Source organism: Phacochoerus africanus, chromosome 9 (genome assembly GCF_016906955.1).
Source record: "Phacochoerus africanus isolate WHEZ1 chromosome 9, ROS_Pafr_v1, whole genome shotgun sequence".
Classification (NCBI taxonomy): Eukaryota; Metazoa; Chordata; class Mammalia; order Artiodactyla; family Suidae; genus Phacochoerus; species Phacochoerus africanus.
The window spans coordinates 123656099-123670333 of NC_062552.1; the positions used below are offsets into that span (position 1 = coordinate 123656099).

The following is a 14235-nucleotide window of genomic DNA, read 5'->3' on the forward strand; positions in this document are numbered from 1 at the left end:
GCGCCCAGGCAGGGCAGACTCGTGGGCGGTTGGCAGACAGCGACTGGAGGCGTGCAGGGTGACGGTGGCTGCACAGGGATCCCAGGGGAGCCAGAGGGCTTCACAGAGGAGGTGCTGCGGGCTGAGGCAGGAGGAGATAGTGCTGCTCCCAGGAGGTGGGGCGGCTGAGATGCCCCCAGGGCACAGGACAGAGCTGGAAGAAAGAGCCTCGGGCTCCCATGGGGGTTCCATCCCAGAGGGGCCTCGGGCAAAAATAGGAGGGGTTTCTGAAGAGAAAATATTCACACTCCCCTAAGTCCAGTGGCACTGTGTTCACAATAACAGCTTGGCCTCCACGGTCTAGAACAAAAGCGGAGGAGGTTTCTGAGAGCAGGAAACGGCTGGTGTGTCAGGAGCCAGTGAGGCGCCAGATGCAGGTGGCAGAGCAAGACCCACCAGGAACAAATGCCCTGCACGCCTGGCAAGCTCGGTCCTGCTGCTCTTGGAATCCACCTCTGTGCGGGACGCTGGGTGGGGCCGGCAGGGAGCTGCCCTCACAGGCTGTTTCTTGGAACGAAGGTCCTACTGGCGTTCCAGCCCCCTCTGTCCGAGGACCAGAGCTGAGTGCTCCCAGGGACTGGAATGGCCTGCTCTGTTGTATGTTTTTATTTTTATGTTTTATTCCAGTCGATTTACAATGTTCCGTCAGTTTCTGCGGTACCGCAATGTGGCCCTTTCTCAGATCTCCTCTTCCCTGTCGTGTTCTGTCACAAGGGCTTGCGTAGAGTTCCCTGTGCTGGACAGCAGGACCTCACTGCTCATCCACCCTAAATGAAATAGTTTGCATCTACCAACCCCAAACTCCCCGTCCCTCCCACTCCCTCCCCCTCCCCCTTGGCAGTCACAAGTCTGTTCTGTCCGTGAGTCTGTCTGTTTCTGTTCTGTAGGTAGGTTCATTTGTGCCTCTTTTCTTTTTTTTTTTTTAAGGGCCGCACCTGTGGCATGTGGACGTTTCAGACTAGGGGTTGAATCGGAGCTACAGCTGCCAGCCTACCCCACAGCCACAACAACGGGGGATCCGAGCCATTTCTGCAACCTACACCACAGCTCATAGCAACACTGGATCCTTAACACACTGAGCAAGGCCAGGGATCGAACCCGCTTTCTCATGGATGCTAGTCGAGTTGTTTCCACTGCACCAACATGGGAACTCCATTTGTGCCTTGTTTTAGATTCCGCGTATAAGTGATATCATGTGGTGTTTAGCTTTCTCTTTCTGACTCCCCTTACTTAGCATGAGAGTCTCTAACGGAAACGGCATTATCTTGTTCCTTTTTATGGCCGAGTATGCCGTTGTATGTATGTACCACATCTTAATCCATTTATCTTCGGATGGATGGACATTTAGGTTGTTTCCATGTCATGGCTCTTGTGAATAACGCTGCAGTGAACATAAGGGTGCATGTATCTTTTTGAATGAAAGCTTTGTCCGGATGGTTGCCCAGGAGGGGAACTGCTGGATCACATGGTGGTTCTATATTTCGTTGTCTGAGGAACCTCCATACGGTTGTCCACAGTGGTTATACCAATTCTGTGGTCTGTCTTTAAAAGATCGAACACTGGCTCTGGGTGGGAACCGAATGTCCCGGGCAGTGGCAGGCCATGGCGACAGATGGTGCTTGTGCTGAAGGCAGGGCACTGCCAATTGGAAGCAAAGTGCAGAGATAGACCGAGGGGCGAGCTGCTGCGAGAAAAGGGTTGGGCCCGAGTCTGGGCTTCGAGGAGGAGCCGCAGGTGGCTAGACCTGTCCTGGGGTAAGCAGACCGAAGAAGGAGGCCCACGGTCCTTGGCCACAGGCCAGCTTCCCCCTTGATGGGCCACTCACCTCCTGAGGCCAAGACTTTCATGTTCTGGTGGCTTCACAGAGCTGAAGACCCCCAGGGCCATGTCATTGGAGAATAAGAAGGGCCTGACCTGTGTAGACGTGGGCCTTAGCCAGAGGGAGGCAACCCTGAGGCCTCAAAAGGGGAGCGAGTTTTCACCCTGTGAGGAGAGAGCCCATCCCTGCGGGCAGGTGTGCAACAGGACCGGGGGCGTCTCTTGGAATCTCTCCTTTCTGGGCCGTCCAGGCCCTCCGTGGTGCCCAGGTCAGGGAGGGCGTGGCTGCCGCTCCCAGGTAGAGGGATCTTTCAGGTAATAGAAAAAGGCCTCGTGCTCCCTCCCCCAAGCCGGCGGGTCACTTCCCCGAGCCCAGGCCTCTGGGGACATGGACAGGGGACAGAGCAACTCTCGGCCCCTCAGGTGCTGCAGACAGAGACAGGAATGCCCCCAAACCCCCACCTCTCTGCCCAGACCAGTTCTGTGTCCAGGGTCCGAGGACGAGACAGAAGGCTGGACACTCACCCGGGTATCACCACGGGCCAGCTGGATGCTTGGACAAGTTGCCTCCTTCACCCAAAACGGGTCGGGCCGCCCCAGGGATCCTCCGAGCACCGAGCCGTGTCCGCACAGAGGGAGCGGCCGAGCCCGCGAGCAGAGTTTCGGGAGCTGACTGTGTCTTCCCCCCTCGTGCTAGGAGGAGAGCAGCCTCCCAGACAGACAAGCCGGCGGATAAGAAGGAAGACGAAAGCCAAACGGTAAGCACGCCCCGCCGCCAGCGCCCAGCTTCCCCACCGGCGTGCACCCGGTCTGTGCATGTGACGGGATGTCGCCGTTTGGGGGGACTGGCTTGTGGGCGCTCGTGTCCGTCCCCCTGCAGGGCGGCAGGCCCCCCCTCACCGAGCACCTAGCGACGCTGCTCTGCCTTGGTGCTCGCAGCCCCGCAGGGCGTAAGGCTGGAGGCGGAGAAGCAGGATCGGCCCAGGGGTGCCTTTGGGGAAGGGCGTGGGGGCCCAGGGATGGTCTGCTCCAGGACCAGGCGCCGTCCATCCCCAGCTCCCTCTGTTCTTGGAAACTCCGCCTGAGTCCGTGGATTCCAGCAGGGGCTGCGGGTGTGCTGGGCGGGGGAGGCCCGGACCCCAGGCCTCGTCCTCGGCCAGATGGCGGAGCACAGACTCCAAGACTCCACCCCCACTAGGGCAGCTTTTTCTTTTCCTCTGTGTGAAGTTTCCCTCTAAACACGGGCTCCCCCTGAAACAGCTAAGTTTAGACCGCAGGTATAAATGGCAGGTCGCATCTCAGTGGCAGAAGAAATACGGCCACCAGACAGCAGGGTACACGCGCTGCCTTACCTCACTTCAGCAGGCTGCAGCTCCCCCAGTGTGACCCCGGGCCCCCCTGTAGCAGCTTTGCCTTCCTCTGCTCCCCAGGCCCCGGAAGAGGGGGTTTCAAATCCCAGGGACCCAGGAGAAACCCTTCAACCCCAAAGGCAGGGTTCTCTCTCCAGCCCCCACTCTTTCCTTTGGTGAGAGGCTTCGGGTCACTGCCTTGGTCGCACACACAGTCAGGAGGCCCCTGCCCACCAGGCAGCAGCCCAGCCCGGCGCAGGCCGAGGAGCGTTCCAGCGCCACGTGGGTGGCGACACTGGAGGGTGGCTTTTCTGGTTTATGCTCTTCAGTATTTTCCAGATCCTCTTCATCGAACATGTACTAGGTTTATAATTAATGGGAAACAAGCATTATTTAAAGAAGAAAAGCACCCCAAACGTGGAGTCAGATGGCCTGGGTGGGGATCGCGTCTCCACTTGCTGGCCACGGGCCACTTATGTCGCACTCAGAGGCCAGTTACTTGGCATGGAGAACACGACCCCCAGGCACCGGCCCAGCAGCTGCAGGACAGGCAGAGGCCGGAGGGCACGCGGTGCCAGTGTGCCAGGAAGGGTGGGCTCTTCCCGCTTGTGGCTGAGAGGTAACTTCCTTTAGGCAGGGAGGGTTCTTGGTAATTACTTTTCAAAGAATAGGATGACACTGAGAGCAGTTTTCTGATTTTTCAGTTACTCTAATTTTGCCCATAATGACTTCCATCCTTGCCTGTTTTGGGGGGCTGGTCCCCATGCACAGGGCTGATTGACATTATTTCACTTATTCAGCTCTGTCTTTAAACACGAGGCCTCGGGAGACTCACTCCGAGTCCCACAGTCTAGCGCCTTCCTTTGCCCCAGGACTAGCGACCCCCTCCACCCCAGCTCACTCATTCACCCCACAGATGCCTGGGGGAGGCGTCCTGATAGGTGCCAGTCTGCTCGTAGCATGGGGGCCCATGGTGAGCGGTCGTGCTGGCTGTCACAGGCTCCATGGGACAGGGCGGCTACTGGACAGCCTCCCACTCTGAGCACTGAGCCCCGAGTCCTGGCCCTGGAGGTGGCCCGACCCCAAGCCTCAGATGGACCAAATGGGAAGCTAGCTGACAAAGAGTGTGACGTGGGCAGTGACAGAAGGCAGTTCTTGGTTTTGGTTGGAATTATGCTAGTTCAGTCTCATCAGGTGGGCTGGTTCTCCCTGGTCAGAAGCTCCGTGCCGCAGTTGTATGGGTTTGCCTAATAAAAATGAAGGAGTTATCACTTAATAAATGCTGTTTTCTTAATAGCATAAAGTCATTCCAAAATACGCGTGATAAACGCCAGCTTGTGTGACTCCCCAGTTCCTCACCTCCGTTACGAATGGCACTGCAGACACGTCTGCACCAGTGTCACGGAGCCCCACCGTGACCCAGGCGCCGGGGATCCGGGTGGGTAGGACACGCCTCTGTCCTGGAGGGAGGACACAACAAGCCGCCTGTGGACGAGGACAGAACCGAGGGCAGAGTCGGAGGGGCTGCAGGGCCCAGGAGTGGAAGGAGGGCTCCCAGGAGAGGCGGTGTCTGCCCCCAGCTTGGAGAGAGGAGCAGACCGTGCAGGGCAGAGGCACCGACAGCGGCCGTGCCCCGGGGACAGTGGGGCACACGGAGCAGCCGGAGGCTCGGGGTTCCGCCTGGCCCACCAGTCAGGCCTGCCCCCGCCAAGCACCTCGGTGACTTTGGGGCCTTAGCAGAGGGCTAGTGAGGACAGACCTCAGTGTTGGAACTCATCTTTCAGCAGCGTCCATGAACTTGGGGCTGGTGGGTTAAAGATTACCTTTAGGGAGCTCCCTGGTGGCCAGCAGGTTGAAGATCCGGCATTCTCACTGCTTCAGCTCAAGTCACTGCTGTGGCTCAGGTTCGCTCCCTAGCCCAGGAACTTCCACGTGCCACAGATGCAACAGAAAGATAACCTTTAGCACATCCTAAATTCTTAGCACTTCTTCCCCTCCTGTGAAGGGGAAGTGAAGTATGCCTGGGTCTTCCGCAGCCAGGCCTCGAGGGCTCTGTGCCCATGGCCAGCCGTGTCCCCTCTGTGTGAGCCAGAACCTGGCTGCCGGAGCCCTAGTCATGCAGCCAGTCCCCCCCTGCACAGTTAACCCCTCTCTGGTCCTCGCAGCCACCAGAGGCGGCGTGAGGGGGCAGGGGGGTCCATCAGGTGGACCCCACCTGGCTCCTCCCAGGGCTGCGGAAGGGCCCCTGGTATACACGGAGCGGAAGCCCCTCGTGAAGGACAGCGAGCGTTGGCACAGCCCGGAGCTCCGGCCACACCCGCTGTGCCAGGGAGAAGCTGGCCAGGCAGGGCCTTCAGCACACTCGGTAATGGCAAGAAAGCCTGCCTGCAGACGTGTCCCCTGCCTTCCGGGGCTAGCCCAGCTCCTCGCCACCACCTCCAGTCTTCATTATTAATCATAGTTGTTGTTCCACTGATTATAAAATAAGAGACTGGAGTTCCCGTCGTGGCGCAGTGGTTAACGAATCCGACGAGGAACCATGAGGTTGCGGGTTCGGTCCCTGCCCTTGCTCAGTGGGTTAACGATCCACGTTGCCGTGAGCTGGGGTGTAGGTTGCAGACACGACTCGGATCCCGAGGTGCTGTGGCTCTGGCGTAGGCCGGCGGCTACAGCTCCGATTCGACCCGTAGCCTGAGACCCTCCATATGCCGAGGGAGTGGCCCAAAGAAATAGCAAAAAAAGACAAAAAAAATAAATAAATAAAATAAAATAAGAGACGTTTGTTAGAGGACTTGGAAAACAGGTTTTCTAGCTGACCTGGCCCGAAGGTCCCCTGCCCGGCTAAGCCGGCTGACTGCAGAGTCTCTGTCTTCTGTTTCAGGAAGAGCCGAGCCCCTCCCCATCTCCAGGGGCCCGAGCAGCCAGCCAGCCCCCCAACTCCTCAGGTAAGCGGCGCCACCCTGCCTGCAGCAGGCGCAGGGCTTAAAGCCCGAGGGGCTCTTACAGGAAGGCCACTGATCCCACTGCCTCAGTTTATGGAGCAGCAGAGAGGACCAGAGAGGCAGTGCTGGGGGGGGGGGGGGGCTCCTGCCATCTTCCTGGGAAGCCCCTGCCCCCTCAAGTTGGGTGGGCGTCCGCCTCGGCCTCTGCACTGAGCCAGAGCTGGAGCAGGGATGCCCTGCCCGGGAGAGTGCCTGGGGCTCAGGAGATGGGAAGTGTCGCATCCCTGCCCCCAGCGGAAGGCCAGCTGGGGTTGATATTAGGGTGACCACCAGTGAATCGCACTCATGGGAGTCAGCCGCACAGCCACACAGCCTGCTTGCAGACCCCTGGTCTGAGCTCTGGGAGGTGGGCTGTGATCAGTAGAGTGCCTGAGGCGCTGTCAGGGGAGGATGCCACTGAGGTTGGTCTCTCAGTCATTCAGCAAACATTTGTTCAGTGTCTGCTCTGAGCCAGGCCTGGGCTCCTGAGCCCATGGCGGGTGGGGGGCAGACAGACAGGAAAAGGCTGCCGCACCCCAGCCGGTGGAGGGGAGGCCCTTGCCAGGCACTGGCTGTCTCCCTGGGGCACGGCTCCACCCCTGCTCGGGCCGTGCGGCCTGATGCTCTGTTGGCACGTCTGCCTTCCTTGCAAGGCCATGGTCCTCGGCCTCTCCCTGTCAGGCGGCTCCACCACAATTCTTGGTGAATGACTGCAGGGACGCCCCCCACATCCCAGTGGACGGGTTACCTTCCCAGAGTGGGAGGGCGAGATTCTGTGCGGTTGAGTGGTTTGCCCAAGGCCACATGCCAGGAGCTCAGATGTGGTCCCAGCTCTCGGACCCGCCCTGCAGCCTGGGTCTGAGACCTGCCCCGGACCCGTGGTCGGCCTGCAGAGTCTCAGGCTCAGCTCAGGGTGGCTGGTCCCCGCTGCCCGGGACTTTCCTTTCTGCCTCTGCCCATCCTGCAGAGCCAGTGAATTCAGCTCAGTTCAGCACGTCTCTTGACGTAAAATGAAGTGTGTTCATCTCACTTGAAAAGGGGAGACAGAGCAGCTTCCAAGGCTAGGACGGAAAAGAGCCAGCTGCAGTGCGGGGGGCACAAAGGAGTCGGGACGGGGGTGCCTGTGGGGTCTTGGGGGCTTGGGCCCCGAAAGCAGAAGTGGACCTGGACTGCCCTGAGCGCGTCCCGGCGAGGGGCTTCCTGTGCCCTGCCCCGCCCACCTCTGGAGTGGCAGGTCACCAGAGTCACAGTCGAGAGGCCCCCTGACCAGTTGGCTCACACTCCAAGGGACAACCCACCCGTGGTGAGAGGACTTGCAGCCAGGGCGCAAGTCTAGGTCAAGCAGGTCGAGGGAACGGGAGCTCGCGTCTTGAGTGGGGCAGCCTCGGGGTGACAGCAGGGCCGTGCACACCCCGTGAAGGCCGCCAGCCAGGGGACTGGGGCGAGGGGCCAGGCCCTGCGCGCCCGCCCAGCTCTGAGGCTTCGCCCGTGCCCCGACCCGACAGAGGCTGGCCGGAAGCCCTGGGAGCGGAGCAGCTCGGCCGAGAAGCCCGTGTCCTCCTTGCTGTCCAGGTGAGCTGCCCCGGGGAGGCCGCGCCGCGCGTCGCTGGGCCCGGGCGGGCGACGGCGCCGACTCACGTGTCTGTTCCATTCCGTTGCGTAGAACCCCGTCCGTGGCAAAGAGCCCCGAAGCTAAGAGCCCCCTTCAGTCGCAGCCTCACTCTAGGTACCGAACCGCCCGTCTCCGGGGCCTCCTTTGTCCCCCACCCATGACTAACACCCGCGGGCCTGCCCGCGTCCTGGCGTCTAACAGTTTGCTCTGGGAAGGGGCGGTCTGTGCCTCCTTCAGACCCGGGAGAGGGGCCGGAGCCGGAGCCCCGGGGTGGGGCGGCGGAGCGGGGCTCGATCCCAGCCCGGGCCTGGCGGGTCGTGCCTCCAGGTAAGGAGGTCCTGCGGATGCTGTGCGGACAACAGCTGGACGCAGGACGCCCCGGCCCGCTGGGGCCGCCTCCTGCAGTCCGGGTTCGGGGCTGGCCCGGCGCCTGCCTCCTCTGCTCCCTCTGCATCTTCCCCAGAGACATGCTGACCGTATTTCCCAAACCAAAAGCTGGCGGCTGACAGGCTGGGATGCGGGAAACGGAGGTCCCTCACGAGAGAGAGAGTCACGTAGCAACCACGGGCCACATGTGGCTTAAGCCGCAGGCCTGAGAATCCGGCCTAGGAAGCATCTCCGGCGCCTGTCACAGGTGCAAGGGAAGAGCAGGCGGCGCTGGGGCCTCGTCCTGCCCAGGGAAGCCGGCCGACCAAGGGGCCTCCGCCGGCCCAGCAGGAAGGGCGATGCCCGATGTGGGGGAACAGGGAGGTGGGGTGTCCGCGGTCAGCCAGGATGTGCAGAGGGCCGTGTCGGCTGGCTTCGGAGCCAGGCCTGCAGGTCCCTGCCTGCCAGGAGCTCACTTCCCCGCTGACAGGGCCCGTAAATAAACAGAACTGTGAGTTCTGAGAACTGCCCCGGGGGGAGGCGTAGAGGGTGGCATGGTGGGTGGTGCCGAGGACAGAGGTGCTTTAGCGAGGGCTGGCACAGGCCCCTTAGAGGTGCCGTTTGACTTGACCTCGGTGGGGGCACTGCCCTGCGTAGACAGAAGGAATGGGTGGTACTAAAGCCCTGAGCCTGTCACCGGCCTGGCAAGTTAAGAGAATGGGAAGCAGGCCCGCGTGGCGAGCAGGTATAGGACGTGGGTGTCGGAGGCCAGAGCAGGGCCTGCTCAGAGCGGGGGAAGGGGTCCATGGCTAGAAGTTTGGGGGGTTTGGTTTTTAGGGCTGCTCATGGCATACGGAGGTTCCCAGGCTAGGGGTCAAATTGGAGCTGTAGCCACTGGCCTACACCACAGCTACAGCAACACAGGATCCGAGCCACATCTATGACCCACACACACCACGGCTCACGGCAACGCTGAGTCCTTAACCCACTGAGCGAGGCTGGGGACCAAACCCACATCCTCAGGAATCCTCGTCAGGTTCGTTAACTGCTGAGCCACAAAGGGAACTCCAGAAGTTTGGGTTTTATTCTGTGCGCAGGCCCCGTCGGGACCTGAAATGACTTACAGACACATCGGGACCATGCTGGGCCCCTCCCTGAGTTCATCCGGGAGGATGCAGGGCGCTCCGTCTTTCCCATGTGTCACCCAGGGCTGTGCACAGGACCACTAAGTTTGTGTAGCATCCAATGGGCTTTTTTCGGATTGAGATAATTGACACCCCCCGTCGTGTAAGTTCAAGGTGTGCAAACTGGCGATTGGATGTACGTACACGTTTTAAGATGACGACCCAGTGTGCACCTCGTGTGTGTGTGTGTGTGTGTGTGTGTGTGTGTGGCGAGAGCTCACACGATCTACTGTCTTAGCTGCTGCGAAGGATACCGCACGGAACTGTCAACTGCAGTCAGTGCGTTACGTCCCCAGAAGGTCACCTCATCCCTGGAAGAGTGTGCCCTTTGACCTCCACCAATTTCCCCCACCCCCAGCCCCTGGCAGCCACCTGTCTACTCTGTTTCTGTGAGCTTGGCTTTTCTAGATTTTACGCGTATGTGAGATCACACAGCATCTGTCTTCCTCTGTCCGGCTTACTTCACTTAGCATAATGTCCACGTAGTCACACACGGCAGGACTTCCTTCTCGCGCGGCGGAAGACTCCGTTGTGTGAAGGACTGCGACATGTACGTACGTAGGTACAGATGTGACATCTTCCTTGTCCACTCCTCTGTCCGTGGACGCTTAGGTGGCCTCCGTGCCGTGGCTGCGGTGAACGGGGCTGCAGGCATCTCGGGACAGTGACTTCGTCTTCCCCGGATGTGCACCCAGGGGTGGGGTTGCTGGCTCAGGAGCCCTCCTGTCTTCAGCTCTTAGAGGCCCCTCTGCTCGGGTCTCCAGAGCAGCTGCACCAGCCCCTTCGTTTCACGCCTGTTCTTCTTCGCTGTGGGCAGCGCCCGTCCTTGATTCCTCCAGATTTTGCTCTGATCTGCACCGTGAGCCTGGTTCTGTCAGGCTGATGTGTCCACCGGCTGTCACGGCCCCAGTCCCTGTAGCCGGCTCTGGCCACCTCTCTTCTAGGAACCTGCCTTTCCCTCCGCGTGGGGGAGAGACGGGGAGCAGAAGGCGTGCGCTCAGCACCGCAGCCCTGCTCGCAGAGGCCAGGCGGTTGGGTGTGCGTCTGACAAGACTCCCCGGGAGGGTCCGTGGGCCAGAGGCACCACATTTCAGTCCAGCCAACATTAGCTCAGAGGCAGGGCAGCCACAAAGCCGAAACCTGTGCCTCAAAAGGGCAAACCCTTGGGGTTCCCTAGTGGTGTAACAGGTTAAGGGTCTGGCGTCGTCGCTGGGTCAGGTCGCTGCCCTGGCACGGGTTCGATCCCTGGCCTGGGAACTTTTGCATGCCATGGGCATGGCCAAAAAACCCAGCAAAACCACATCCTCAGATGTCTCCTGAAGTAGTTGTACGCCAGAGCCAGACACTGACCTCAGGGACACTGGCTTGTGTCAGAGTGGGGGTCTTTAGGACGAATGTCTCTGTACAGTTTTAGCAATTTTGTGTTTAATGCCGCTATTGTTGGTTTTCCCCAAGTCTCCGTCTAGCCGGGAACATGGACCTCAAACCGAGGACCAGCTGATCAGCATCCTCTTTTGGGGGGGCAGGGGTGGGGAGCAGCCTGTGACACCTAGCACTCCGCTGGCACTGCGAGCCGTCAAGTCAGAAGCCCCCAAGGCCTGACTCTTGGGTTGGGAAATACGGTCAGTCTCCATGAGACCCTCTTGAGGTGGAGACAGGCGTGAGAGGCCTTTCCAGGTAGCTGAAGAGCGGCCAGAGGTGAAAGGAAGCCTTTGAAGGGCAGTGGGAAGAGGTGGCGGGTACCCGCAAGGCCCCGCCGCCCGCCTTACCGCACCCTGCCATCCCCCCGCCCCCCAGGATGAAGCCGGCGGGAAGTGTAAACGACGTGGCCCTGGATGCCTTAGATTTGGACCGGATGAAACAGGTGAGGGTGCCCTTTCTGCGAGGCTGGGAAGGAGCCGGAGGCCAGAGACGTGCCTGAGTCTGCGGGACGGGCAGGTCCCATGGGGCCCACACGTCCAGGAGCCAGCGGGGGGTGGGAGGGTGCGGCACCAGCTTTGGCCCCCAACCCTGTCGTCGCCAGAACAAAGATTCTGGGGTGTAGGAGGCAGCAGGACCGGCCAGGGTGGCCTGTCTCCTGCTTGAGGAGGGAACAGAACACTCGTGGGGGTGAGGGCAAGGGTAGGGCCGTGGCTGGGAGCCAGGGTCAAGGGCACTTTCCACCTCTGCTGCCTGTCCCTTCCCTCTGAGGCTCTGCTCCCCACAGGAGATCCTGGAGGAGGTGGTCCGAGAGCTCCACAAAGTGAAGGAGGAGATCATTGACGGTGAGTGGAGCCCCAGGCCAGGGCCACACCAGGGAGCCCTAAGAAGGGCAGGGCCGCCTGTGCCCTGGGCCGCCAAGCAGAGGGCCAGGTGGCCCAGCCAGAGGGGCCGTCCCGGGCCAGGAGGCCTGTGGGTTTGTCCCTGGGGCGATTCATCCTCACAGTTCTGTGGTCCTGCAAACCCAGGCTCAGATGGCCCCGTTTGTCCGGTGTTAGCGCCCCCTGGTGGTGGGATGCCTCAGCCGGCGCTCTTGTGCGCCCCCGGGGCTTCTGGGGGCCACTGGCCTGTCGGGGGAGAAGCACTCCCAAGCCTAGAGCCGCAGCTTGAATTCTCTCTCTTCAGTATCTGTGGACTTAGATTTTGTTTATTTTGTTGTCTGCCACTTACAGTCACTGGGTTTGGGGTTCTAAGGGCAACTGCTGCCTTCCCAGAGGTTTAGGGGCCCAAGAAGCCGACAGAACGACCAGGCCTGCCCTGGTCCGCCGCCTGCTGGGCCCTGGCCTGGGGAGCAGATGTGTGGCTCCAGAGGGCAGGGCCTCGTCACAGTGAGTCACCTCCCTCCTTCCGGTTCCTGCCAGAGCCTTTGGTCAGCTGTCTCAGATCTGGAGCCAGAGCTCAGGAGAGCTTCGGGCAGGGCCGGCTCCGCCCACAGCCGAGCAGGGGGTGTAGCCTGAGCCCCTCTCCCCTCACCCATCACACCTGGTGGCCGGGCCAGGCCCAGGGCATCAGGGGTGACCTGGCAAGAGGACTCCATGAACTAAAAGGTTGGGTGGTGGCCCCGAGGGCTGCCAGGCCCTGGAGAGAGAGGAGGTGGCTGCAGCCTGCCTGGGCAGACCCCGACCCCTGCCACACCCTGTCCTTGTCCCAGCAGAAAGCACTCGTCCCCCCACAGGCCTGGGATGGGCAGATAAGGACTTGATGAATGAAGAGAAAGAGCGCTGGAGCCAGAAGGGAACTGTTAGCTCCGCTTTATTGCTGGGCGCTCCCGTCTCAGGAGGGCTGCCTGCATGCAGAGGGCGCGGGCTGGCATGGAGCTCGGGGGTGTGGTGGGCCTTGGTCTGTCCGTCGGTCACGGTGGGCACGGCCTCCTGGGAAGCGCGGGAAACCTCCCCTCGTTACTTGGGAAGGGCCCAGCTCTCCGCTCTCTCCTGGCCTCTGGCTCAGGCCCAGTGGGGTCTGTCTGGGCCAAGGTTCACATTTGGGGGTGACCCCTAAGGGGTGGGGATAAGGAGGAAGCTGGGGAGAAGAGCCCGAGGAGCCCCTGCCCCTCATTAGTGCCAAGGCCGTGCGCAGGTGCGCGTCCTCTAACGGGAGGGGGCAGTGCCTCCCTTGATGGAGAAATGGTAGGGGAGGCCCACAGCGGGCTCTGCCATCACCCAGGCGTCTGGCCGGAGCCTCGGGACCTCCGGGAGCCTGGGTGGGGCTCCGAGGAGAAGCGTGGGGCAGAGGCCAGGAAGGACCTGCCTGGAGCCGGGGGGGGGGGGGCAGCCCTGAGCCTCCCTCTCCTGCCCCCTCCCTCAGCCATCAGGCAGGAGCTGAGCGGGATCAGCACCTCCTAGGGCCCGAGGCCCCACCGCCACCGGAGACGCCGGCCCCCCCGGACGCAGAGACAGCGAGGAGCCGGCGCCCCAGGCCTCCGGCCCGCGCACACGCACCGAAGCTGGATGTGCCGCGTTTAAGAGTCTTAATCTGTGGTAAAATATTAAAATGAGGAAAAAAGTTCAAATCTTGGATTTTTTTAGATTTAACCTGACACAGAACACCAGGTCTCCTCGCCTTTTTTGTATTTTATATTTGCCTATTTAAGTGTACATTTCTTTTGGGTTAGAGAAGACCCCGCGTCCCGCGCTTCATTAGATGGTCCGAGTGCTCCCGCAGGTGCCGCGGGCTGCGCCTCCCAGCGTCGTGGTGGCCGGGCTGTCCGGGCACCGCGCGTCCGTGTCCACGTGCTAATAAAGGCTTACTGTCCACACCCGAGGGGCTCGCTCGCTCGCTCTCTCCCGCCGGCCTCTTCGGGGGGCGAGGGGGGGGGGAGGCCCACAGCGGGGGTGCCAGGCGGCGGGTGGGGGGGGGGAGCCTTGGAGCGTGGCTGGGCTGACTCACACCCAGGAAGGAGGGGAGGGCAACTCCCCCAGGGAGATGGGCCCTGAGTGGCACCCGTGCCTACGTCAGAGGGGCCAGGAGAAGGTACTGCTCAGCCCCCCAACTGCATAGCAGGGCCGCAGGGCGACGGAAAGCAGGCTGTGCTGCTGGTGGCACAGCTCAGACCACATGCCTTCCCCATCTGAGCCAGAGAGGAGCCCCAGCCCGTGCAAAAGCTTGGGACTCCTGTGACTGTCCCGCAGCCACCACCCAGCAGTGTGCCAGGCCCTGGCCCAGCCATCTTCCAGGGGCCGCGGAAGGAGGGATGAGGCAGGGCCCCCAGCCCGGCTCGTGACAGCGGGACTGTTTTCTGGCCAGGCTCTGGCCCAAGTCCAACAACCCCAAAGCCACGAATAGGACCGGCCCCCTGCAGAAGCCCACAGAGCCCACAGCTCCGAGAGCTGCTCGCCCACCTCCCGCGGCCCAGGGCTCCCCCCTCTGGCCCTCCGCCTGGGGAGCACAGGGGCCCAGCTGGGCTCCCC

General features: G+C 61.4%; 1 protein-coding gene across 9 annotated transcripts in view; it reads left to right on the plus strand.

Moving 5' to 3' along the window:
* Positions 1 to 13586, plus strand: part of EVL (Enah/Vasp-like) — a 136754-nt gene extending 123168 nt beyond the window's left edge. For 3 of the 9 annotated variants that reach the window (XM_047797177.1, XM_047797174.1, XM_047797176.1), the window contains exons 8-13: positions 2555 to 2615; positions 6088 to 6151; positions 7693 to 7759; positions 7851 to 7913; positions 11147 to 11213; positions 11556 to 13118. In XM_047797177.1, coding sequence (XP_047653133.1) covers positions 2555 to 2615; positions 6088 to 6151; positions 7693 to 7759; positions 7851 to 7913; positions 11147 to 11213; positions 11556 to 12050 — 817 coding nt within the window. In that variant the 3' untranslated portion in view covers positions 12051 to 13118. The other 6 variants (XM_047797179.1, XM_047797181.1, XM_047797180.1 and 3 more) reach the window with 4 other exon arrangements.
* The last annotated feature ends 649 nt before the right edge of the window (positions 13587 to 14235 follow it).